The sequence below is a fragment of the Protobothrops mucrosquamatus genome, unplaced genomic scaffold, assembly GCF_001527695.2.
Source record: "Protobothrops mucrosquamatus isolate PMUCROS unplaced genomic scaffold, P.Mucros_1.0 scaffold134, whole genome shotgun sequence".
NCBI classification, from domain to species: domain Eukaryota; kingdom Metazoa; phylum Chordata; class Lepidosauria; order Squamata; family Viperidae; genus Protobothrops; species Protobothrops mucrosquamatus.
In genome coordinates, this window is record NW_015386501.1 from 584,784 (window position 1) to 611,279 (window position 26,496).

The 26,496-nt window shown below is 43.6% G+C and overlaps 1 protein-coding gene across 2 annotated transcripts in view; it reads right to left on the bottom strand.

Annotated features, from left to right (window-relative positions):
- PPM1B (protein phosphatase, Mg2+/Mn2+ dependent 1B) overlaps positions 1-26,496 on the bottom strand; it is a 77,938-nt gene that overhangs the window by 10,128 nt on the left and 41,314 nt on the right. For both annotated transcript variants that reach the window (XM_015813087.1, XM_015813086.1), the window contains exon 5: positions 2,949-3,060. In XM_015813087.1, the coding sequence (XP_015668573.1) occupies positions 2,949-3,060 (112 nt within the window). The remainder of the gene's footprint in view (positions 1-2,948; positions 3,061-26,496) is intronic.

The following is a 26,496-nucleotide window of genomic DNA, read 5'->3' on the forward strand; positions in this document are numbered from 1 at the left end:
TATTATTTGTTCATTATTTAATTTTAATTTACTTAAATTTATCTAAAAAGGGAGTTAAAGTGCTTTATAGATTTGGTAATTTAATAGTTGGTTAATGTTATTTAGATTATGATTATTATTTGTTAACCCTGTGAATAGCTCTGGGAAGTGGGGGTTGGAGGGGCGGGAAATATTGTAATCTTCATAAAACTTTTAATAAAAAAAAAATCCATTCCTGTATCAAAGCTGTGTAAGGCTTTATAGAGGATAATCAGCATACTGAATTGCACCAAGAAGCGTATTGAGAGCCAGTGCAGTTGGTGGAGTAGAGGTGTTATGTGGGCATAAGAAATATCCTTAAACGGTATGGTAGATGGTAATCTGGAGATGTACTTATTTACTCATTTTAATGCTTAAATAACTATGATATTACATAGAGTATATAGATATTATGCACTCTTATTTTAGTGCTAATCTTCACATGTGATATGACCAAGGCAAAAACATTCTAAAAATAGCCAGCTGTTTTATATAGTTTATGGAGACTAAAGAAATAAAAATGAATGAGACATTTTGGCAGAAGCATTAGTTATTAAATTTCTCTATAAGTATCGCTGGGAAAATGTGCAATATGTTATTCTGGCAAGCATTATGGACAAACGAAAAATACCTTGGATTTCAATCCTTGTGCAAAGGTTTTGTATTAAATCAAAGAAGTACAATTTACATCAAAGTCTTTTGTATACTAACGTGCATCCTAGCAAAATTTTGTTAGAAAATTGAGATAATGCAGAACTCTGTGGTCCTGGACTGCATCAACTCCACCCAAAGTAAAGATAATTTACTCAGGCCACCGCTTTTTTAGAGTATGCATTTTGTTAATTTTAAAAAAAAACCTAAAATATTTTGTATCTACTTGCACAAAAATAACAATTAATGGGGAAAGTCCTGTTGAGATTATATTTTAACACATTCAAAAAGTTGGGACTGACCAAACCAACTGAATAAAAATTCAAGCTATAATACATGAACTGTGAACAAACAAAAAAAAAAACCCTGCAAAAATTAAATTATTCACAAGCCATTCTGTCCAGAGTTAAACATTATTACTAAAGTATGTGTAGCATTTTAAATTAAATCTTAACTTATATCTTTATCACATTTCAGTGTTTTCCTATATTTTTAGTCTCCAAAGACTCTTCAAGTGTTAAGTACATCATGAAAATACATTAAAATGCAAGTACTCCTCCAGTGCAAGTACTCCTCCAGTTATGGCAATAATTGGGACCACAATTTCTGTTACAAAGCACTGTGATCATAAAGCATGACATCATATGGTTGCATTGCTTAGCAATGTTACCATTAACTGAATCCCACTGATACAAGCCATTCCAGCTTGGTTTCTCCTAGCTCTAAGCCTCAGTAAGGTAAGGTACTACTTTCCTCTTCAACTCCCCTCAACCTGCCTATTCCCACCCCCACCTCCAATCTCTGCCCTTTTGGTCATCCTGTACAGTTGTACTCTTCAGTGATGGTGGCAGCTCTGGGTTTGAAACAGAAAGATGGTACTTCAGCCCTGGTGCTACCCACCACTGAGTGCCACCTCAAGCCGCACATTCTGGCCAGCCATCCCAACACAAAGCATGAGCCACTCCCATCACCCTGCAATCTGCAGGCTCTGCCATGCCAGTTGACTTTTGTCATTTTCATCCCGCTGCTTAGAAGGTGCACCTGGCCTAGCCCTATGCCAAGAAGCTATTGGCTTTTGCAGGCCTTCTTCCAGAGGCAACTTGCATCATCCTCCACATAGCACACGCTGTGCTCATAATGCTTTGGAAAGCTTTCGGAAAGCTTCTGAGCTCTTCCAAAGCATTACAAAACAAGGCATGCAATTTGGAGGACGATGGATATGGCCTTATTGTGCAGTTTCAGAAAGCCTCAGAAGTCTTCTGAAGCATCACAAGAATGGCATTCACTACTTGGAGAAAGTACATGCTATTTTGGAGAATGACAGAAGCAGCCTCAGGAATAAGGCCTGGTTCAGCCAGCAGCTGCCTCACATAGGGCCAGGTTGTGTGTGCATCAGCAGCAGAAGGTGGCGATGGTCAGCTAGATGTACCAGGGCAGTTGGGATGACTGGCGCTTTGTACTATGGCGCTTGTGGTGGCACTCCTCAGTGGCAGTGGGGCTGGGACTGAAATAGCGGCCGGGCGCAATTGGCTGAAACAGAAGACCTTGGGCTTCTACATCAGCCCCTATGCTGCTGCCGACGCCAAGTGCTGCTGTGTGGGGCAACCAAAAGGGCAGAGAGAGAGGGACACAGGCAGTTGGGAGAATTGTTAAGTAGGTGGGCTGCCAAGCACTCAAATTTTTATCATGCAACTGCAGGGCACTATAATGGTCATAACTTTGGGGACTGGGCATTAAGTGCCATTCATTTGATGCTGCTGAAACTTTGAACGACCAAACAAATTATCATTAAGCTAGCACTATCTCTAAAGCAAATTCATAGAATTATCTAGCCTGAAACATTTTAGGATGCAACTGAAAAAATGGTTAAAACTGAACAGTTCCAGACAGCAAAACTTTACATAAAGTTAACAACTCTTGTCATCTCATTCCCAATGCATTATACTATATGCAAAAAACATAGGGAGAGCATTCAGTAATGTAGTTACATATTTGTCATTCTGAAATACAATTTGTAGAATTTCAGCTATTTCTACTGAATGACCAGAGCTGCAGAACTAATAAAAAGTGATGTTGGTCTTGGAGAAAAAAATCAGAGAAAAATATTTGTTAATTGTAAACAGTAACTGAGGCATGAAAGACTACATTTAAATCTACAGCAGGTTATCATGATCATACTAATATTTAAACTCAATAATATATATGCCTGCAAAAAAAAAACACAAATTTACTGTATTTCTGTTCTATATACTCAAAGAGTTTTGTATATTTTTACTTACTTGCCAGCTAGACCACCTCCTGGTGGCAAGTTTGGGATATTCTCTGCAGACAAAATGCGCATAACTTGAGCAAGGTCAGGCATTCCTTCTTCACCCGACTTCTCCATAATTTCTAGTTAAAAGAAAATTATTAAATTATTAAAACAAAAAGCATATCCAATAAATCCCACATTTGATCATAAAAATATCCAGCATAAACACAATTCAGGACAGATATACTGATGATATAATTTACAGCGAGAGAGATTTTATTTAAAAAATAAAAAGCAAAAACAACAGAGAGTTTTTAAATGTCAGCATCAGTCTCTTTAATGTTGATTTTGAACCAAACTATAGAGATCACAAGATGACTGCAATATATTATCTCTAAAGTGAGAAAGTATTTGTTTTTCTTTTACTACTTGGAACCAACTCCTGGTACATTTAATAAAGACATGAATTTATCCCAGAGCAACTCAGAATAAAAAAAAGAATAAAATAACTGCTAAACTTCTGCTACTACCCAGGAAGAGTATTAAAAACCTTAAGCCTTTTAATAAAAATTGGTTAGACAGAAAAGTTATCAGAGTCCTGGTTTTTTTGCTACCATAGACTAATCCAGCTTTCCTCTTTTAATATATATATTACTATTTCATGGTTTACACTAGGAAAAAAAAGTCCATATAATTTTTCAAGACTGAAAAAGGCCTGTTTTCACAATCTGAATTATCTCAAATGAATGTCAGGATTTTTTCAAATCTTATGCTTCACCAAAATTCAATTACGATGAAATACATTTGATTACAATGGAATCATGATCTCTTTCATAACTGTAGCAATAAAATATATGCAGTGAAAAAAATGCTTTAATGTACCATAGAGATCTTGTTTTTGAAAAATAAAATGATAGAAGTCAGATACTGTTTTGATTGTTTTGATTTAACTTATTTTATTATTTAGTCTCCAAACAGAAAACTACTATTGGACTAATATTCATACACAACTACTCAGAAGTAAATCCTACTGTTCAGCAGAGCTTACTTCAACTATTAAAGTTGCTGCTCCAAACAGTCTATGATCCTAAAAAGAAGCTATACGGAATTGTTTTCAAATACTCAGTCTTTAAATTTTTGAGTTCCAGTTTTTGCTTTTTATCAGTAGCCTGTAACAGATGACTTATACTTATACTTATACCTTCAGGGCTAGGTATTTTTTTGCAAATGCTGTCATGCCTGGATTTTTGATCTATCGAATTTTATATCTTAAACAGAAGTGCAGTTTATATAAAAATGCTGCTCTACAATTTACAATCCTTTTGATAATGAATTTCTTCTCCCTTTTCCCTTCAAACATTCTTCAACATTTCTCCTTCCTTCCTTTCCTTCCTTCCTCCTGTCTGTCTTAGGTGCCCAGCTCTGCCAGTAAGGAGTAGAGTTAGGCAGCAATTTGCACTAACCAAATAAGACCCTCAGAACTCTCTCCCCATCTACAAGCCCTCATACATTTAGGATATATGTTCAGGAGAACTCTCCTCCAGGGCAGTACAGAGAACTGAAGGACAAGGACAAAGTCAAGTTATATTAACAGATGTATACTTTACAATTCTTCTTTATATCTCCATAATCCCTTTCTACCTTCCCAAAGAGTATTTTTCTTTATTACCTTTGCACAAACTACTTTAAGATAAACTAATATAATCTTACTTATAACTAAGTTAGATGGCCAGAGGTTGAAAGAATATTAAACGGAAAAAGAAAATGGTTTCTAGGTTTTTGGAGGTTTTTTTTATTGTATATGTGCTTTGAAGATCTTTTTCCAATTTATGTCATACAAAAGGCTTCTATAGTCTTTCTAAATGTAACATGACATCCCATTACCAATCCATCTCAACTATATGAACCTTAAAAAGCCTCACACACTGGAAACAAAGATAACCAGAAGAAACTTTATCAAAAAGCCAATTTTGTTTTTTTAAGACAAAAGCAAATGTTGATTTTTTAATCACTCTGTCATTCTCATCCTCCAATTTAAAAACCAGGTAAACAAAACTTTATAATGTGAAAAGAATACATAAACCTTAAGTTAAAAGTGGATCAGATAGAGAAACTTCCACAACCAAAAAGAAATGTATTCAATATTCTTGCTTATTCTTGAAAACAAGTATTTATTTTCAGTGCAAAATAAAGGAATATTTTCTTTGTTCTTTCATCTGGTTAAGTGTACAATTGTGCAAAAACTCATAAAATATGTTCTAATGTTCAGAAATCGACTTTGCAAATTTACTAATGGAAATACATTTTCGATTATTATGTTTCACAAAAAGGTTTAGATAACTACTCCATAATTTTATTTCTAATGCTCCATAGCTGATGTAAAATGGCAAGGTGCCATTTCATTTAATCAAATTTTAAGTTGCATAATTAAGAAAACCACAGACTTTGTCAAAGGGCAGAGTTTGGATATTTATTAGTATCAGGAGAAATGTGAAAATGAAAGAAAGGAGAAAGGAAAAATAAGACGTGTTCTTCTGTATTCTCTTCAGTTTTCTTTATATTCTTCTATTCTTGAAATAAATATTCCTTCAATATTCTAACTCTCATTTCTTGTCAAGTATAAGTCACTTAAAGTTGTTACAGTTCATCCAACGTACAGGACATTGAATGACTTGGGCAATTCCTGTGGGAAAAAAAATCAAAAGCAGCACACATAGTTTTGAAAAAAAGATGGGTAACTTATTTTGTTGAATACTTTGGTTTAACTTTATTCATGAAACTGCATACAGAATTTGTTTTTTATTAGTTACTGCATATAATTATGGGTATATTTTGAACACACTATCTCTTAAAATTACTAGAGTTTATTCCAAGATTAAAAAAAAAACCCAAAGGGTCAAATGGTTAGTTATTGAAATACCTAAGCAATCTTTTTAAATTAACATTACAGGTTTTGTTAAGTTCCTGAGACAAAAACTTCTGATTCTAACACAGCATGTGCAACATTTAAATCTTGTGAAATCTTTAAACAGTTTATTGTTCTGAGCCTAATGGAACAGATCCATCTAAACTGGCACTGAGGGGTCATGAAAGTGGTTTCTCTAGGAAAGTTCACTAGTGTAGTACACAAATGCACAGCTTCCAGCTCCCCAAATGTCTATAGCGTCTCCAGAGTCTCTCTAATGTTGTTGCATCTGCAATGCTTAATGTAACAGAAAGGTATTTATTAAATATACCTGCAGTAATCTTATTATAATTGAAGTCAATAAAATTTAATTTAAATTAAAGTAAATTTAACTATTATCAGGGCCAGAACTCCATTTTGGAGAGCGATCTTTGATATGTCACTCAAAGACCAAGGTTAGGCATATGACTACCTAATGAACTCCAACATTACATTCAGTTACTTAGTATTCAAGAGGGTATACTTGTGATTTTAAAGAACTACAGGCTACAAAAAACTCAGGCGCCATGAGTAGAATAGAAGCTCCTTTACTCAAATAGAGATTACATTCAGCACAATATGGTAGACTCAATCCAACCGGACCAATATATCAATTATTCAAGTTGTAATTTAGAGAGACATGCATTTATGTGTGCACGTGTACACATACAATGCTGTAAAGTGGTAAAATGCACCTTCAGTATTTTATGGCGGGAAGGCAGAGTATAATAAGCAAACATATAATAAATAGTCTGATAAAGTGCAAGTAGTTTTCACTTAACCACAATTGGGATCAGCAATTCTGTGGCTAAGTGATGCAGTTGCTAAATGAAACATGTAACTATGCCAGACTAACATCAGTTTTGCTGTGGCTTTAAGTCACCCACAGTGGTTAAGTAAGACATCATGTGATCATGATCTGCAATTTCACTGGCTTCTTTATTGACTTTGCTTGTCTGAAGCCAACTGTGAAGCTTACAAATGGTGATCATGTGACTCCAGGATACTGCAATTATCATAAATACGTTTCCCTGAAAATAAACCCCACCCCAAGAAAGACCTACCCTGATTTTGGGAGGTGGGCTTAATATAAGCCCTACTCCAAAAATAAGCCCTAATTAGGACCCCGCCCACTCCATCCCACCTGGTTGCCGCAATGGGGCAGGAGGCCATGCGGTACATCTCACTGCTGCCGTCACAACGCGAGGCAGGGGGGGGAGGAGATGGAGCTTATGATTACAACATTGTAGCATCCCATAGTCATATAGTTACCGTTTGCAGCTTTCTTCGCTCCTTTAAGCGAAGTCAATGGGAAAGCCTGCAGTCACAAATGGCAACTATGCAATGTCCTTGCTTAATGACGCATGGTGATTTGTTTAATGATGGCAACAAGGAAGTGCCGGAAGTGCCACAACTAAGCAACATGGTGTTGAGATGTTATGCTTTATGAACACATTGCTTAATGATGGAAATTCTGGTCCCAATTGCCATTGTTAACTGAGGACTATCTGTATATGCTTGAATATGGTAAATTAAAAAGCAGTTTGGGAATTAAGAATGGATAATTTTTGAGAGGATGACTCAAAAACATTCAAATGAGATTCCACTAATATATATATATATATAATTTTTAATTATATCCAAAGCTGAGAAGCAGTTAATTATTTCCTTCCACAGCATTCCTCATTTTAAATTAAAACAACTGTTACAAGTTAAATTGCTAATATAAGTTACATGTAAGAAGTAGAGTCATGATGAAGTGAAATTAATGAACACCTAAACAGGCACACTGTCTCCCTAATATAGTATGCGTGAAAGATCAATTCATATAGAGAACAGTTTCTATGGCAGGTTTTCTCCTGATGTCCTCAGTATACTATACTATAGCACTCACCATCTCGAACTAGTACTGCCAGAGGTAGATGGTTGTAGTCCAACACTCCTGAAGGACACTAAGTTAGATAAGAGCTTGTTTAAGTCTCAAATACCCCATACTATGGGGAAGATCAAAGACAGAGCTCTCTAGTCATTAATCTTCTTGCCCATGAAGGACCAAATATTACACTGGGAATTAGAGTCAAGTGAGATGAAGTAAACAAAAAGGGCAGAACTGAGAAGATAACAAGCATCCAAGAGAACTGAGAAGATAACAAGCATCCACTTAAACTAAAAAAACGAGATGGCATAAGACAGAAAAGTTGAAGGGAATAGGCTATGCTTAAGAAAAGCTTTACAATGAGCATGAATTAAAGTAAGTGAAATGCAATATGGAATGAAAACAAAGAGCTGCAATATCACACTAGTCTGTTGAGTGAGAGGAAGCCTAGAAATGCCGTAGAATATATAAAACACCAAATTGTGATTGAGTCTTATAAGAATCTGTCCAGTCTTGTACCAATCTCCGCTGGTATGACCACTTTTTGCTCTCTTTGTACATCAATAGCACAAAGAAGTTTCTATAAGCATAACAGACTATGTTTCTGTTCCCATCCCGACATTTATATACTGAACACAATGATCTGTTCAGAAGAAGCTATGATCCCAAAACCCCTGCATTCATCTATATTAAAATGATCAAAGTTGTGGCAAAGAACTACATGCAGCCTTATAAGTAAGTCAGAACTTTCCGAAGGTGGGGCTCATGTCACCTGCATGCCATCTCCATTCTTGTGCTCACATTATCCACATCCACATCAGAGCTCCCTAAACTGTGGCATGAATTCTGGGATGTCTCAAAAGATTTGTGCCACTGCAATTAAGTACGGGAAGTAGGACTAGATTATTGATAAAAATGATTGGGGCATATGTGGAAGAAGTGAGATTCTTATATGTACCTTCACCAGAAGTAAGGGAATGCGTTCTCATATCACAGTATTATTTGAAGTAGACAAGGAGAGAAACTCTTGCTGAAACACAGCTACAAGGCACCATAAGCATTAATTGTGGATTATATGGACCCTTTACAGTCAGGGTTCAGGCCTGGTGGGACCAAAACAGCATTGACTGCATTATTGGATGATGTCTAGCAAGAGCAAGGCAGGGATGGTACATCCCTCCTTGCTATTCTTGACTTCTCAGCATCTTTCAATAAGGATTATGGTATCACTCTGAATCAGCTTTGGGGTTGAGAATGATAGCATAGTATTATGTTGATTCACCTCCTTTCTTCAGGGTTGGTTCCAATCAGTGTTAATAAAGGAGAGGTTCAGCTCACAGCTCTTATGTGGGTCACTGTTTTGTGCTTTCTCCTCTTCTGTTTTAACATCTACATGAAACAACTTGATGAAGTCATCCATCAGTTCAGGGAGTTATTGTGAATATGCTGATGATATTCTGCTCTATAGCTCCACTCTGATTTGTCAAAGTGCTGCCATGGAGGTCCTATTTTGTGTGTGGAGGCTGTGGAGGTCTGGATGGGGAACAAGAGGTTTCAGCCCAACCCTAGTAAGGCCAAGAGACTTTGGGATATCCCTGGTTCTGAAGAAGCTTCATCTCTTGTTCTAGGTGGGGTTGCACTATACCAAATAGATTCTGTGTGTAATTTTGGGAATTCCTGGACCCATGGCTCCTGCCCAAGAAGAATAAGTAGCAGTCTTGGCTATGAGGGTTTTTGTTGTTGCTGGACCAGGAGGGCTTGCTCATTCTCTCACGTGTATTAGTCACGTCCTGTTTGATTTACTATGTGTTCTACATGGGGCTGCCCCTGAAAAGTATCCAGAAGTTTCAGCTGGTGCAAAATGCAGCAACATGAGCAATTATGGGTGCAAACACACTTGGCACATGTGAGACCTCTGCTCCATGAGCTGCATGGCTTCTGGCATGCTTCCAGGTGCAATTTAAGATATTAGTGGTTACCTTTAAAGATCTTCATGGGCCAGATTACCTATCGGACCATCTCTCCTTAGTGGTGTCTACTTGTCCTTTGAGACCTGGCAGGAGACGCATGTTCCAGATCCTGTCCATCAGACAGTGCTAGCTGGTGGAACCCAGAGAGCCTTTCCTACAGTGGTGCCTATCCTCTGGAACATCGTTCTCCCAGAGATTGCCCCAACTGCTCATCTTTTGCAAGGCAGGAAAACTTGGCTTTGCCCTGGGGAAAGCTTGGAGACCTAACAGTATACAGAATGTAAGCCCATTTTTTGATATTGTGTTAAAATAATATAGCAGCCAAGACAATTCTTTTTGCTGTTTTAAAACTTGTTTTTTTACAATGTTTTATTCTGTTTTAATTATTAGCTGCTTAACTGTTGAGTATATGAGATGGGCAGATGTATAAATTTATTAAATAAATAATAAAATATGCATTTGTATTTGAGGGATGGCTCTTGCTTCCTTTCTCATCCTGGAGACACAAGTAACCTGGCAGTCTGGCATAACCTTGCAGAATGGATCAAAACTTCTGCTCTCTTTCTTTCCTGCATTCACTGTTCTTTTTCTTTATCCTAAAAGCCACACTGCTGCCAAGCCAACTACCTGGAGTCCAGGAGCAGGGAGAAGGGAGAAATAAGAATATGAAAGGGGAGCAGGGAGAAATGAGGCACAGGACATTACTCTTAGGATCTCTTCCAGAAATGCCATCCACTCTTCTTTGCATCCTAGACATACCAACTATTAATTTTATTGATGAGCAAGGACTGAATCACAGATCAGTTTACTTCTCTTATAGCAAGTAGGTACAGCAAGTATGGCAAATTTCTCAAGTTAAATGGCTGAGTCTGCAAAATACACTGAACTCTGCCTAAAAGAGGACACTGGTTACTTCTAATAAGAAACAAGTGGGGCCTTTGTCTTGCTAATTTTGTACTTTTTCATTTTTTAATAAAATGTTTTCCTAACAGATATAACTAATCACATTAATTCAATGAAATTAAAACTTCAAAGTAAAAAAAATATGTAACGAAGAGATATGACACTGTTAAATCATTCAGTGAATGTCAAGTGCTGCCAATTTGCTTAATTTCCCAACTGTGAATTTCTCAAATAAGGATGAAAGTATGGATGAGTTTACAGATTTCTAATTTACAGATACAATTTCATATATACAATTTCTCTTGAATCTCAATTGTTGCTATGGAAATTGACAATGTTGCAAAGAAAATAAAGGAAGTGAATGCAATTTCAATGTCACATTTCTACAAGCTTCTTTTAGAGAATGCTTCCTCATTTGGAAGAGTAGTAGTACTTCCATACCACCAGAAAATTACATTACAAATAAAAAATCTTAAAGTTAAATTACTTTTTCACTGCATTTGTACTGCGAATTTAATAAGATTGTCTACAGAAATTAAAAAAAACAGCACAAAATACTATTTTTAAAAAGTTAATATCTACCAAAAAAGGGTTGAGCTATTGCCCAATATTGTTTATAATATGAACTGGTTTACAATTCCAGCATCTTTCTATACACAGTATAAACATGAAACTGTTGTTCTATTAATAGCATGACTTATTAATATTTTTGCCTGGAGATGAATGTAATATTCTCTTCAAAAACATGTTTCAGAGACAAATGTAACACCAAAATTCCTTAGTTTAAGTTGTATATGCACAGTTCTAACACCACCAGGAATCTCCCAATTAACTAAAAAAGAAATAATACCATGAAAAAAAAATCCGTAATAACATTATTAATTCCTCTTATAAGGAAAAAAAAGCTTTGTGCCACAGTACTAAAAATAACACATGAAAATAATGCGTTATTTTCTTCTCAATGAGAATTTGGAAAATAAACTCTACAAGCTAATAAAACAGAGTTTACAATAGACCATTAACTCAGACAATGCCAAGGACATTCCAAGGGAAATACTGAAACATTAGAAAATTTAAATAAAACACTTAAATAGACCAAATCTTCAAAAATATTGTAATAATTTTAAAATACAATGTAATAACTGGTTCAACAGAAGAAAAATAGAGTTTGACTCCTTAAACATCTCTTATTCTTTCAGCACTTGCCTTAGAATATGAAAAGGGTTACTTAATGATATGTGAAGTGTGTGATTAAGAACCACCATACCATTAGCTCTGAAAAGTGCAGCATCAAAATCAACAAATATATGAGACGAAAGATCTGATAATTTTTTCAATAATTGCATCCTTATTAGCGTATCATTTTATACATTTCATCAGTAATTATTTGTGTGTGAAAACAGAAAATTTGTTACTTTTAGGATTACAGCTGTTCTGTTTACTCTGTATTATTCTGTTTATATTCTAAGCAATTGCTGTTTCACCAGTAGTTTGTTACTTTAATGTTATTTTAATATAGTTCTGTTTTGACTGTATCACATCAAGTGATAAAACCACATTCTGCAACTGTACTGTGCAATTCAATTGCTTTAACATTGGAAGTGACCAATAGAATGGTATGAGCTAAAGCGAAGATAAACTGTCAAAAAGAACCTATGAAAATGATAAAGATGTCACGAAAAACAAAAATAAAAGAGTGATAGGCTTTTAGAGGAGAACAGCGATTTTGAGATTAATCTCTCAAATCGCTTTGCTCTATTGCAAGATTTGGAAGAGATGAACCTTACGGACCAAAATGAACAAATATTCAAAAACATCCTTGAATCTGCTATATCTATAGCAGTGCGGGAAAAATACTTGGTACAGTCAAAAATCTCTGATGAAACTATTGATTTAATGAAAAAATTGGAAAATTCTGTTCAGAGGGGCTCCGTCTTCCACGTTCGATTTGGCCCTGCTGGGGACTCTAAAACGGGTAAAAAGTCACCCTGGAGAGGCGACGAAGGAGGGGACCCTCATCGGTCGCAGAGAAGTGGCGGCTCTTCTACTGGATCTGAGGAAACCCTCTAAACCGGCGGAGGAAAGACTGGCTACATTCATGTGGCCAGTCAGAAGCTTCTGACAACCGAAGATAAGCACTAACTAGCAATTTTTGAGCAAAGAAGATGGAACTGGGTGAGACTTTATCCTCTTTTTATGAACTTAATACTACTGCCCAAAGCAAAGAATCCTCCCTGATCAGAGAGGGAGGTTTTGGCCCGCTCCCTCAAGAAAAGAAAAGTGGCGAATTAATTGCTTTGGGAGAAAAGGGGTGTTGTCTTACCTGAACGCCTTTTCTCAGCATGATGATGGATAATCCACAGATGGGTTTCCTGTTGTCCTTTCTACCCAATAGACTAAGTCTGAGAGTTTGCCACGCCTCCCGCTGGTCTATGCTGACCCAGTTCCAACGAAAGGCGAAGCAGCAGACGAAGTCCGACGCGTTGGTTCCCCTACCCCTTACACAGGACCTGACAGCCACTAAAGGGGCGGGAGTGGATTATCCATCATCATGCTGAGAAAAGGCGTTCAGGTAAGACAACGCCCCTTCTCCAGCATGAGGATGGATAATCCATAGATGGGACATACCAAAGCCTGTTCTGTCCCTATGGGGGGGTGTCAGGGCATGTGTCCCTCCGGATGACACCACTTGTTATAACACCCTCCGGCCAAAGGAGGCGTCTGCGGAGGCAAATTTATCAATTTTGTAATGTCTTATAAACGGGGAGGGCGACGACCAAGTCGCCGCCCGACAAATCTCGTCAATGGGCGCTTGAGTCGCCCAAGCCGCTGAAGTTGCTGCACTGCGGGTGGAATGAGCAGTGATATGGTTATGGATGGATAAGGACTGGGATTCATAAACCGTGGCAATACAGGCCTTGATCCACCTGCCAATGGTGGACGACGAGACCTTCTGCCCCATGGAAGAGGGCTGGAAAGAAATGAAAAGCGCTTCTGATTTGCGGAAGACAGAAATCCGCTTGATGTACTGTCTTAATGCCCTGCGTACATCCAAGGTGTGCCACTGGCGCTCCAGGTCGTGAGATGGTCGGGGGCAAAAACTCAGTAGTATAAGTTCTTGTGATCTATGGAATAAAGTGTTTACCTTAGGAATGAACGATGGGTCCAATCTAAGGATCACACAATCCTTACGAAAGACGCATAGATCCTCCCTGACAGAGAGTGCTGCCAGTTCGGAAATGTGCCTGGCTGATGTCACTGCTACAAGAAAGGCCACCTTCATGGACAAGAGTCTCAAATCACAAGTCTTAAGGGGCTTGAATGGTGTCGCGGTAAGAGCTTGTAATACACAAGAAAGATCCCACAAGGTGGTTTTGAGTTGACCGCTCCCTTGATGAAGGAACGGATCATCGGATGATGGGCCAGAGAAGAAGAACTGTCACACGACAGCATCGTAGCCAGGGCTGCTACTTGCCTTTTGATGGTATTTGGTGATAGGTCCTTGTCGAGTCCGTCCAGCAAATATTCTAAAATTCTAGGGATAGTGATGGATGAAATATCAATTTGGTTCCTGGTACACCAGTTGGAAAAGTTCTTCCAAGTGGAATCATAAATTCTGTTGGTAGACGGACGTCTCAAAGCCTGGATCATGTTGATCACCCTCGTTGGGTAGGACTCCTGAGTTAGACGTTGCCGCTCAAATGCCAGGTGGTTAGCTGAAGCCATTGTGGGTCCAGATGTTGAAGTGCGCCCTGACTGAGCGCAATGCGATCCGAAGGTATCCTCCATGGAGTCGAGATGGAAAGACTCACGAGGTCGGCAAACCACGGATGCTTTGGCCAGTGCAGAGCAATTAGTATGATCTCTGCTCTCTCCTGTAACAGTTTGCGTATGACCGCTGGCATTAGAGGGAGCAGAGGAAATGCGTAAAGTAGATCCCTGGGCCATGGGCTGCGTAGGGCGTCCACTCTCTCTGACCCCGGAGATGGAAAACGGGAGAAGAACCTCGGGAGTTGTGAATTCGCCGGAGATGCGAACAGATCCTGTGTTGAGTGGCTGAATCTCTTCGCTATCTCTGTGAATAGCTCTGGATGCAGGCGCCACTCGGAGTGGTCCACCGTTGCTCTGCTCAAGGCGTCTGCCTGCTTGTTTGCCTCTCCCGAGATGTGTTCCACCCTGAGGGAGGAGAGGTTGGTCTCTGCCCAGGAGCAAAGCAGTCGGGCCTCGGTCATGAGTGACTCGGACTGTGTGCCCCCCTTCACGTGCGCTTTGGCTGCTATGTTGTACATGAAGACTAGAACGTACTGTCCCCTCACCCTGTGGCTGAAATGCTGTAATGCTAGGTGTATGGCTCTGAGCTCCAACCAGTTTATGTTGTGCTTTAGATCCCGTCTGGACCACTGTCCCTGAGCCCACTGGGATTGGAGATGAGCCCCCCATCTGAAGAGGCTGGCATCGGTGGTGAGGGTGAGTCGAGTCGGTTCCTTGAAATTGGAACCTCTGGCTACCGTTTGGGAAGTCCACCAGCGGAGCGACTTCAATATTTGAGGTGGGATCTTAACTTTTCTGTTGGAAGAGCTGAGTTTCCGCCTTTTGAAAGGGGAGAATGAACCACTGCAGGGCCCTGGAGTGGAATCTGGCCCATGGCACTATGGAGATGCATGAGATCATCTTCCCTAAGAGTTGGGAGAGGGTGACTAGAGGAACAACACGGTCGTGTTGGACCTGACGTATCAGGGCCCGGATATTGATCTGGCGGTCCGGTGACAAGCAGACCATGCACTGTTCCGTATCTATAACCGCCCCCAAATGAAGGAGACGAGTGGATGGAATTAACTGGCTCTTTAGGAAGTTTACGGAGAAACCTTGGTTCTGAAGAACCTCGATGGTGAGTGCTATGTCTGACCTTGCCGTCTGAACTGACCTGGACTGTATAAGAATGTTGTCCAGGTAGCACTGGATCTGTATTGGAACCAGTCTCAGGTGGGCAGCCAGAACCGTCAGGATCTTCGTAAACACCCTCGAAGCGGATGACAGGTCAAATGGAAGAGCTCTGTATTGATAATGACAGGACTTGTAACAGAATCTGAGAAATCTGCGATGTTCGAGAAGTATTGGGACATGTAGGTACGCTTCCGTGAGGTCGATAGACGTCAGGAAGTCGGCTTTTCTGATGCTGGACAGAATAGATTGTAGAGTCTGCATCTTGAATTTTTTGTAAATTAGATAGGTATTTAGTCTTTTTAGATCGAGAATGGCTCTCCATCCTCCCGAGGTCTTCGGCACTACAAAGAGGATGGAGTAGAAGCCTTTCCCTATCTGTTCGGCCGGGACTGGTTCCACGGCCTTTATCTCCAAGAGGTGATTTATGGCCTCGTTCATGAGGTTTCTCTTGGTTGGGTTCAGGGGGGTTGGGCACAGCCTGAACCAATCTGGTGGTCTGGATAGGAATTCCAGTGATAGCTGTTCTCTATGGTGGATAGAACCCAAACGTCTGTGGTGGTGGCTTCCCAGTTGTGAATAAAGAGGGAAAGCCTGCCACCAATGGGGGGTCCATCCCTGGAGTCACTTATTCCTCCTAAAGGGACAGCCCCCAGCACCTCGAAAGGGCCGTTTGGACTGAAATTGCTGCCTGGGTTTGGGTCCAAATCGGTCAGATTGGCGATCGTCCCTAGGAGGAAAGGATCGGGGTTGTTGGGACCACTCCGTCCCCAAAGTGCTGCGGAATGACTGTTTACGATAATATGGGCTAGTTTTCTTGTCCGCCCGCCTGGTCTGGTGGATTAACACCTTCTTCTTGTCCCGGTTCTCCACCATGTAGGGATCGAGAGTTCCCCAAACAAATGACTGCCAGTGTAAGGTGCTGTGGCCAGACGCCGCTCGCCATTGTTTCAGCCAGAGCAGCCAGCGAGTTGATACATTAGCGGCAATTGCCCTGGCCGAAAATCTGGCTGCATGAAGTGTGGCATCAGCCGTGTATTCTGCCGTAGCGAGCAACTTACCCAAAGTTTGGTGAGCCCGTACCTGTTCCTGGGGAATCATGGCCTGAAGCTATCGAAGCCAAATGATGGAGGTCCTGGAAAAGAAAGATGCTGAAGTGGAAGCCTTCACTGCCCAGCCGGTTGCTTGATGAGACCTGCGCAAAGAAAATTCTGATTTTCTTTCCTCTGGTCTCAAGGCTTCCGCCATATCGCCTGGCATGGTGGAGGGGGAAAAGATAGGAGTTAAGGATGTGTCTACCGCCAGGACCTCTAGCAGATCTGTCAGCGATGGAGCAACATTGAAAAGTTTTTTATCAGTGACCCCTGGGCAGGGGGAGCACTGAGGCGAGCCCATTGTTTCTTTATGGTATTAAGGAAGAAGGGAGGGCACGGAATGTGTTTTTGGGTCACGGTCGGTTCGGAGAATAGAGGGCCTAGAGCTTGACTGGTGGAAGGGGTGGGTTGTGGTTCTTGGTTGGGTGCAATCTTGGCAGCTGTGGTGGCTTTAGATAGAAGGGATCTGAATAACGTGGGATCAAACAATCCCACGAAGGGAGAGGGTTCCTGGTGCGTTTCCTCGTCCTCTGACAAAGGTGGGTCCCGTGTTTCCTCAGCATCCGAATATGACTCTCTGTCTTGAGATGAATGATCAGAGGCAATGGAGTAGGCATATTCCGGGGGCTCGGAGTGGAAATGAGTGGAGGATGAAGGCTTGGGTCTCTGCAATGAAGCAATGCTCTGTGCTATCAAGTGAGCATTGATTGGAGCTGTTCTGGCCATACTGCTTGAGGAACATCGGGACGGAGACCAGCAGCAGTGGGTCTGAACATAGCTGAAGGCCCTGGTTGAGTACTGGGCGAAGGGGCTACCCAATTGCTGTTTGGATCTGGAACCATAGGAATGATGGGCTTCTGCCTGGTCTCTACGTCCAGGGACAATGGTCTGTGGCCTTGAATTGACATTGCTAGTTGAGGACCGAAGAGGGAGCCCTCTGATGTAGCCGTGGAAGGAAGGGGAATCTCCCTTGGAGTCTCCTTTTGGGCCTTCGAAAATTGTCTCTCTAGGGCCAGGTGTCTCCTTGTGGCCTCCTTTTCGGCCGCTTTGGATGGGGCCTTGCTAGATAATGCTTTGGCCTTAGCTTTCAGCTTCCCTGCCGTCTCCAATTTGGAGGATTTGCGCCTCTTTTTACTTGGAGGGCTGGTAGCAGACAAGGCAATCTGGGGTTGTTTGTCTTCAGCCATTTCGTTGGAGATTCTTCATTACAGGACTGAGAATGGACCTCAATGGGAATAGGAGCTGAGGCCTGGACTGTTAACTGTTGAAAACTGGTAAAACCATTGTAAGCTCCTGATAATTTCACTGTGAATCACAGTGTATTATGAGAGGCAAAATGTCCATTGGAATAGGAATATATTGGGCTGGATCACCCTGATGCAATTAAAGGCCTGAGATGCAAGGCAAGGATTGCAATTGGAGGAAGGGTTTGAACTTCCAAATCGCCAAAAAAATTGCCAGAGGCAATGTTAAACCAATGTGGCCGCGTATTTATGGGCCTGAGTGCTCTGGAAGGTAAAACAGGCTAAATAAAAATGACGCCAAAAAACCGCTATTCAAAATGGCGGCCGTCAACAACTGAGGCAATAACAAGGCTTCCTTAAGGCACTCTAAATAGCCAATTTGCAGTTTGGTAAGCCCCCTACCAAAAGTCAGGCGTTTATCCTGAATATCTCTCTCCCTCTCCGCTGTAAAAGCAGGCCAGAAGAAAAAACCTTTTGGATGGCTTCTATCAATAAAAGCGGCCATTTGCAACTCCCAAAATGGCAGCCACTGTCCACGCAGCGGGCCGGGGAATCCGAAAATCTTCGGTCCGAAGCCCAGCTGATAATCGGGCAATTTAGGGGCTCCGCTGAGGTCTGCTGATCAGCTAAGTCGATCGGCGGAGCCGCGGCTCAGCTGCGCTGTCCTAAACTGCCGTTTGAGCTTAGATAGCTCAGAAAGGCAGGGGGAGAGAAGAAAGAGGCAGATCTAAAATTGTAAGGGGAAGGAAAGAAACAGACTGGAGAAAACTAAAGCTTCTCAAGGAAAAGTAAGGATAATTCACAGATAATATAACCTGTTGCCACTGAGAGGGAACCAACGTGTCCTGCTGGGTATCAGACTAAGTCGGAACTGGGTCAGCATAGACCAGCGGGAGGCGTGGCAAACTCTCAGACTTAGTCTATTGGGTAGAAAGGACAACAGGAAACCCATCTGTGGATTATCCATCCTCATGCTGGAGGAGAAAACTACAAGATCAATTTGGAATTAATACAGATATATAGCTTTGAAATTTGGGGAGTAAAAGTACCTTTGAGACTTTTTTTTAGAAAAGATATTTGAAAGTTTATAAAATAGGTTTGAATTTGGAAAGCTGGAAGATGGTGTCAATGACATCAGTGGCGAATCACGGCACTACAATTTATTATGCTTAAAGGAAACTTGGCTTAAAGCCCGGACTTAGATAAGACTTTTTGTTGTTCCTGGAAACTTTCACTTTTGCAGACTGCAGCTGGGAAAAAGGAAAAAAAACTCTTGGGCTGCTTATCTGTGTTTGGGACCCTATTGGACTATAAAGACTACATACAAAAACAAAATGGGTGTTTCATACTTAGCCTTAAATGGTAACAAAAACCATCTTTAACACTTGTGTCCGAAGCCCCCAGCTTGATATACCAACAAGAAAATGTTAATGACTCTCAGAAAGAAATTCGTTCTATGTTGAAATCAATCAACAATTGTTTTATTTCATGGGAAATTAAAAAAAAAAAAAAAGCAGGAAAAACAGGATATTGATTGAACAAATGGATTTTAAGTGCAAATGCAACTGAGATATGTTCTGGCTAGAAAAGATATTATAAACTGATACTATCAATAATATGTATAATACCAGAAAAATGTGATGAAGATGTCTATATTTAATTGTATATATATTAACAGTAACAAGAATTGTATTTGCCCAGTGTGGAAAAATGCATACCACCGGAAGAAGATAGGATCAAGAACAACCTCCCCCCCCCCCCATGCCTGAAGAGAAAAGTTTTCAATCAGTGTGCAGGCTGTCATAGAATGGATTCCACTTGATAAAAAGCATCCACAAAAGAGACCGTATATGGATCGTATATATGTATACTAGGTCCCAAATTCATCCTATTACATTAAGACAAAGGGCCAACTTTGTTATGCTCACTAAATGCTGGATTAGAAATGAGGACACTATGCGTTCCCTTAAGCATATAGCTGTCCATCTTACACATCATAAACCTGGGAGGGGGGCTTAAAATAATAATAAAAAGCATAATACTGTCGCAAAACACCTAGTGCCCCAACAAAATAATACAACCTTCACATCCAAAAACAACTTTCCAGTCATACATTTCCCCAACACTGGTTGGAAAAGCCAGGTCTTCAGGTCCTTTCAGAAGTCAAAGAGGTTCTGCTTGATGTCAGGGCAAAGGGTGTTCCAAGGCAAAGGCTGCAATTAAGGCGGCATGCTGTACTTCTAGGGCCTGCTACATAGCAACATTTAAGGGATGAGACCTGGCATATAGTCACCTCATGATACCTGATAGAGTGGTTAGATACCCTCAGAGAAAGGCAACCCCATAAATAACATGGTCATTCAGGGCTTTAAAGGTAATCAACACCATGAATGGCACCCAGAAAAGAACTGGAAATGGTGCAACATGGGCAAACCATAGGTTATCCAGAGCTTCATGTACCGCTGCATTCTGGATCAGTTGTAAATTCTGGATGGGTCTTCCAAGGATAGCCCATGTAGAGTGCATTACAGTAATCCAACCAGGAAGTGACTAGGGCAGTGATGGCGAACCTTTTAGAGACCGAGTGCCCAACTGCAACCCAAAACCCATTTATGCATCGTCGGGTGCCGGGTGGGTGTGGCCCATTGGCTGGGTGTGGCCAATTGGGGGTGTGTGGCCCATTGGGTGAGCATGGCTGCGGTGGTAACAACAGACTGGGTGGGACTAAGAAGTTCAACCAATCAATTCCAACTTTGCAAGATCTTTTTTTTTTTCCTGCGAGAAGTTGAAATTTGCACACAGCAGCGGAGGCCTAAAGCGAAAAGGTTTTATAAAACCCAGCTGAAGGCCTAGGACTGGGCGACGGCGCGTGTGCCCACAGAGAGGACTCTGAGTGCCGCCTCTGGCACCCGTGCCATAGGTTCGCCACCACTGGACTAGGGCATGAGCAAGGTGTCCTAGTTCAGGAATGGGTCAAAGTGAAACTGAGAGGAACATAGCTGCCAGCTGCTCCTCCACCTTGTTGCAGGAGCAACAAGTCCAGCAATACCCCCAAACAGTGCATCAGCTCTACCTGTGAGAGTGCAACTATAGATAATGATTCTTGAACATAAAAGGGGGAACCAAAAACCCATAGCCATTCTGTCATGCTATGGTTGAGTCAAAGCCAGTTCTTCTCCACCGAAATACTTATGGTCTCCAGGAACTGAGACAACTCTGGGGCAATGCTGCTTAGTCAGCCAGGGGTAGCAGGAGATGTGCAACTGGATATCAGCAGCATACCGGTGATACCGTACTCCATGGTGTCTGATAACCTCTCCTAGCAGTATCATGTTGATTTTAAAAAGGATGGAAGGGGCGTTGTCTTACCTGAACGCCTTTTCTCAGTACGGAGATGGAGAATCCACCAATGGGTTTTCTCTGTCTGCCTGCTCTTGAGACCAAGTAGCCAAACTTGACACACCCCCTCTTGCTAGGAGATCCAGTCTTGACAAGGGCGAAAGTGGCTGATGCAAGGACGAGGTGTTGGCTCTCAAATCCCTAATAACGGCCAAACTGACCTTAGGGTGGGTGTGGATTCTCCATCTCCGTACTGAGAAAAGGCGTTCAGGTAAGACAACGCCCCTTCTCCAGTACAGGAGATGGAGAATCCACCAATGGGACATACCAAAGCCTCACTGTCCCGATGGGTGGGAAACAGATAAGGCAGAATCTACGTCCCCAGAGACCACCTGCTGGAGGACCATCTGTCCAAAGGAGGCGTCCGCTGAAGCGAAGCGGTCAATCCTATAATGACGTATAAAAGGGGAGGGCGACGACCATGACGCAGCCCTGCAAATCTTGATGGACGCCTGAGTGGCCCATGCTGCAGATGTCGCAGCGCTGCGAGTGGAATGGGCTGTGATATGACATGGAGCTGGCAGGGAGGAAGATTGGTACACCTTCGCGATACAGGCCCTGATCCACCTGCCGATAGTGCCAGCGGACACCTTCTGTCCCAGGGAAGTTGGACGGAAGGAAATAAAGAGGGCCTCAGACCTGCGAAAGGGTTCCGTGCGTTTGATGTAATGCCGCAGGGCCCTGCGGACGTCCAATGTGTGCCACTGCCACTCCAAGTCATGGGAAGGATCAGGACAAAAGTTAGGCAAGATGACTTCCTGTGTCCTATGAAAGAGTGAGTTGATCTTGGGAACGAAGGTGGGATCCAACCGAAGGACCACCCGGTCCCAGTGGAAGATGCAAACATCATTCCTGACCGAGAGAGCAGCCAGCTCGGAGATACGTCTGGCTGATGTGATGGCGATTAAGAATGTGACCTTAAGAGATAAGGCCCGCAATGGAATATTAGTGATGGGCTCGAAGGGCGGTTTTGTGAGTGCGCGAAGCACACGAGGCAGTTCCCAGGAAGGATACCTGTGTACCACGGGAGGCCTAGTGTTGCATGCACCCTTGATGAAGGTGCGTATCCTGGGATGGTGAGCTAGAGGAACTGAGTCCGCACAAGTGAGCAACGCCGATAGGGCCGCCACCTGCCTACGAAGGGGCCAGGCCTCTGTCCAGCCCATCAAGAAGGTAGTCTACGATGTGGGGAATAGTTAATTTATAGACATCCAGTTGCCGCCTTCTGCACCAATGGCAAAAAACTTTCCATGTGGAATCATAAATGCGATTGGTCGCCGGCCTACAAGAGGCCTGAATCATGGTGATTGCCCATGTTGAGAATAACTCTTGTGTCATGATGCTGCGCTCAAGCGCCAGGTGGCTAACTGCAACCACTGAGGGTCCGGGTGTTGGAGGACCCCTTGGTGTAAGAATACGTGATGCAGGGGAATCTTCCACGGAGGAGAGCGGGAGAGATTCATTAGGTCGGCAAACCAGGGCCTCTGTGGCCAGTATGGGGCCACGAGGATCACTTCCGTCTGCTCCTGGAGCAGTTTGCGGGTGGTCACCGGAATGAGCGGAAGGGGAGGGAAGGCATAAAGTAGACCTTGCGGCCACGGAGTCCACAGGGCATCCGTCCCCTCCGCCCCCGGAAGGTAATAATGGGAGAAGTACCTGGGGTGTCGGGCATAGCTCGACGATGCAAACAGGTCGAGGACCGGATGGCCGAACCTGTGGGATATCTCGGAAAAAAGATCCGGATGTAGTCCCCATTCCGAGAGGTCTATGGTGGAGCGACTAAGAAAGTCTGCCTATTGGTTCTTGACCCCCGAGATGTGTTTGGCCTTGAGAGAGGCCAGGTTGGACTCTGCCCAGGATCCTAGTAACCGGGCCTCGGACATAAGGGACTTGGACCTTGTACCCCCTTGCCGGTTCACGTGGGCCTTGGACGCCACGTTGTCCGTGAGGATCAATACATGACGGCCCCGATCCAGTGTCGGAATTGACGAAGGGCTAAGTGAAGGGCCCTGAGTTCCAGCCAATTGATGTTGTGTCTCAAGTCTGCGCGGGACCAACGGCCCTGCGCCAACTGAGACTGTAGATGGGCTCCCCAAACGAATAGGCTGGCGTCCGTCGTGATGGTGAGGCAGTTCAGCTCCTTGAAATGTGACCCCTTGGATACTGCTTGTGAGAACCACCAGCGTAGAGACCTGAGGGTATAGACCGGGAGCCTCACCTGCCGGCTGGATGCGCTGGCATTCAACCGCTGGAACCGAAGGAGGAACCATTGGAGCTCCCGCAAGTGGAGTCTGGCCCAGGGAACAATGGCTATGCATGAGACCATCTTTCCCAGCAGCTGGGAGAGTAAGACCAGTGGAACGGTGCGGTCCTTGTACACTCGGCGAGCCAGGTCCCTGATGCTGACCAACCGCTCCTGGGAGAGATAGACCATGCAGTTTGTGGTGTCTATGATGGCTCCAAGGTGCAAGATCCTGGATGAGGGAACCGTCTGGCTCTTTTGGAAGTTCACTGAGTACCCGTGCTGTTGGAGGACCTGAACAGTTAGTTCCAGGTCCGACTGGGCCGCCCGGAAGGAGGACGCTTGGATCAAGATGTCGTCCAGATAACATTGGATGCGTACCGGTACCTTCCGCAAGTGGGCGGCCAGCACAGCCAGGATCTTGGTGAACACCCTGGGTGCCGAGGCCGAACGGAAGGGCCTTGTACTGAAAGTGACGGCCCCTGTAACAGAACCTGAGGAACCGCCGGTGATCTGGATGGATGGGGATGTGGAGATACGCTTCCGTGAGGTCTATTGACACCAGGAAGTCTCCCTGTCTGATGCCTCCCAGGATGGACTGGAGGGATTGCATTTTGAACTTTTTGTATGCAATGTAATAGTTTAGACTCTTGAGGTCTAGAATTGCCCTCCATCCACCCGAGGTCTTGGGGACCACGAAGAGGATGGAGTAGAATCCCCTGCCTATGTGGTCCGGCGGTACCGGTTCTATGGCCTGAATCTCTAAGAGATGTTGAATGGCCTCCTGCATAAGTCCGTTTTTGATTGGATCCCGAGAAGTGGAACACGTGATGAAGCAACCTGGGGGACTGGTTAGAAACTCCAGGGACAGGCCAAACTGGATTGTTTGTAAGACCCAGGCGTGCGAGAGTCACTTGGACCTCCTGTAGGGGCGTCCTGTCCCTCGAAATGGCCTCTTGGATTGGTTCTGCTGCCTGGGTCGAAACCCCGATCTATCGTACGGAGGGTCATATGGTCTGTCCTGCCGGGGTGTGTATGTACGGGAGGGTTGAGTGGTTGCCAAACCTGCTGCCGTCCGAAAGGACGGCCTGTGGAAATAGGGAGTGGCACGTTTGTCGGACTGTTTATTAAGATGAGCCATGACCTTCCGCTTGTCCTTGTTCTTGACAAGGTACGGATTCAGGGCCTCCCCAAAGAGATTGTTGCCCAGATAGGGGGCAGTTGCGAGACGCCATTTGGCTTTGGCGTCGGCCTGCTAGTATTTCAACCATAGCATCCTTCTGGCTGTGATGTTGGAGGCTAGAGACCTGGAAGCAAAGTTGGCCGACTGAAGTGTCGTGTCCGCGGCATACTCAGTTGCAGCCACCATTTTACTTAGGTCCTGGTGAGTCCGAATGTCCTCAGAAGGGACTCCGGCCTGAAGCTGACGCAACCATAAGAGGGTGGTCCTGACAAAAAAGGATGCACAGGTGGCCATTTTAATTGCCCATGCCACTGATTGATGGGTCTTTCGAAAAGTTTGGTCCCATTTCCTATCGTCCGCTTTAAGCGCCTCAGACATGTCCCCAGCGACCTCAGTGTGGGACACCAGAGGAGTCCAGGCCTCGTCCACCTTGGGGACCTCCAGGGCCTCAGTTAGGTCAGTAGAGGCACTAAAAACCTTTTTATCTGTCCCGCCTACAGAAGGAAAGGAGGAAGGGGAGACCCATTGCTTTTTGATCCCTTTAAGAAATATAGAAGGACAGGGAACGTGATGCTGGGTTGCCACCGTTTCAAAGAATATCGGATTTAGGCTGGAATCCGATGTGGCCTGTGGCTGAGGGAACTGATCGTACCCTATGTTTGCCGTTGAGGTGGCCTTCCGAAGCAAGGGAAGAAACAGGGCTGGATTAAATAGACCTCCCGATGGGGATGGTTCAGAAGGAAGTTCCTCCTCCTCTGAAAGATTGAAGTCTGGCTGATCCTCACCCTGCGGAGATGAGTATCCGCTAACTGAGGAATCTGCAGGAGATGTGGGCTCCTGAAATAAAGGGATCCCCGTAGGAGGGACATAAGGAGGCATAGTTGATGTGGAAGCCTCCTGCCCGGGTGGGTGGAAGGACCGTTCTGCTAGTGCGCGGTCCACAACCTTAGATAGTAGGGCCTTGAGGCGGCCATCAGAGAAGATGTCTCCAAGGTCTGGCCCCCTGAGTCCTGCGACTGTTGGTGTGAAGGTGGCCTCAGGAACCGAAATCGAGGGGAGGGTGGGTAGAGTGGTTGCTGTGTGCTGAAGGAGGACAATGTGTGGCGGGGGTGTCTGTCAGGGACAACACGCCCTGAGCCGAGGTTGAAGGCCCCAAGGGGAGGTCAAATTCAGGTGCCACCAATTGATCCCTGCCAGTCTCTGCGCTCTGGAGAACTCATTCTCCAGAGCCTGGTGCCTACGGCTGGCTTGCTTCTCCGCCAACTTGGAAGGCTTTTTCAGGGTGGCCTTAGCCTTGTTCTTGAGCTTGTCTGCTGCCACCTGTTCGGAATTCTTGCGCCGGCCGTAACTGGAGGACAGGGAGTCAGTGCTCATGGGTTGAGGCATCGTGGAGTTCTCCATCCTGGAAAAAGCAACTTCAGGAAACCTGAGGGTGAGCTCTGGCAGGCAAGCGGTTGGCGGGAAGAGAAATTGGAGCAAGTAACGAGGACTGCTCCCCTGACCACCTGACCAGTTGATAATTCTCTCTGGTCTTAGGTCACGGTTTATAAAATGATACCGAAGGCACGGTTGGGACCCGCTAAGGGCTCCCCCCGGAGGCCTTAGGTGGCCAGTCAAGGTGCACCAGACAGCCCAATGAAGGGCGCAGAGGGCCTGAAAATGAGGCCTGGCAGAGGCAATGTGAGAGGAGATTCAAATGGCTGCTCTGATGAAGGTGGTGGCCTAAGAATTGGGCCTTGTCTTGAATTACTGATTTGAACTTGATGGATGCAGTTTATGA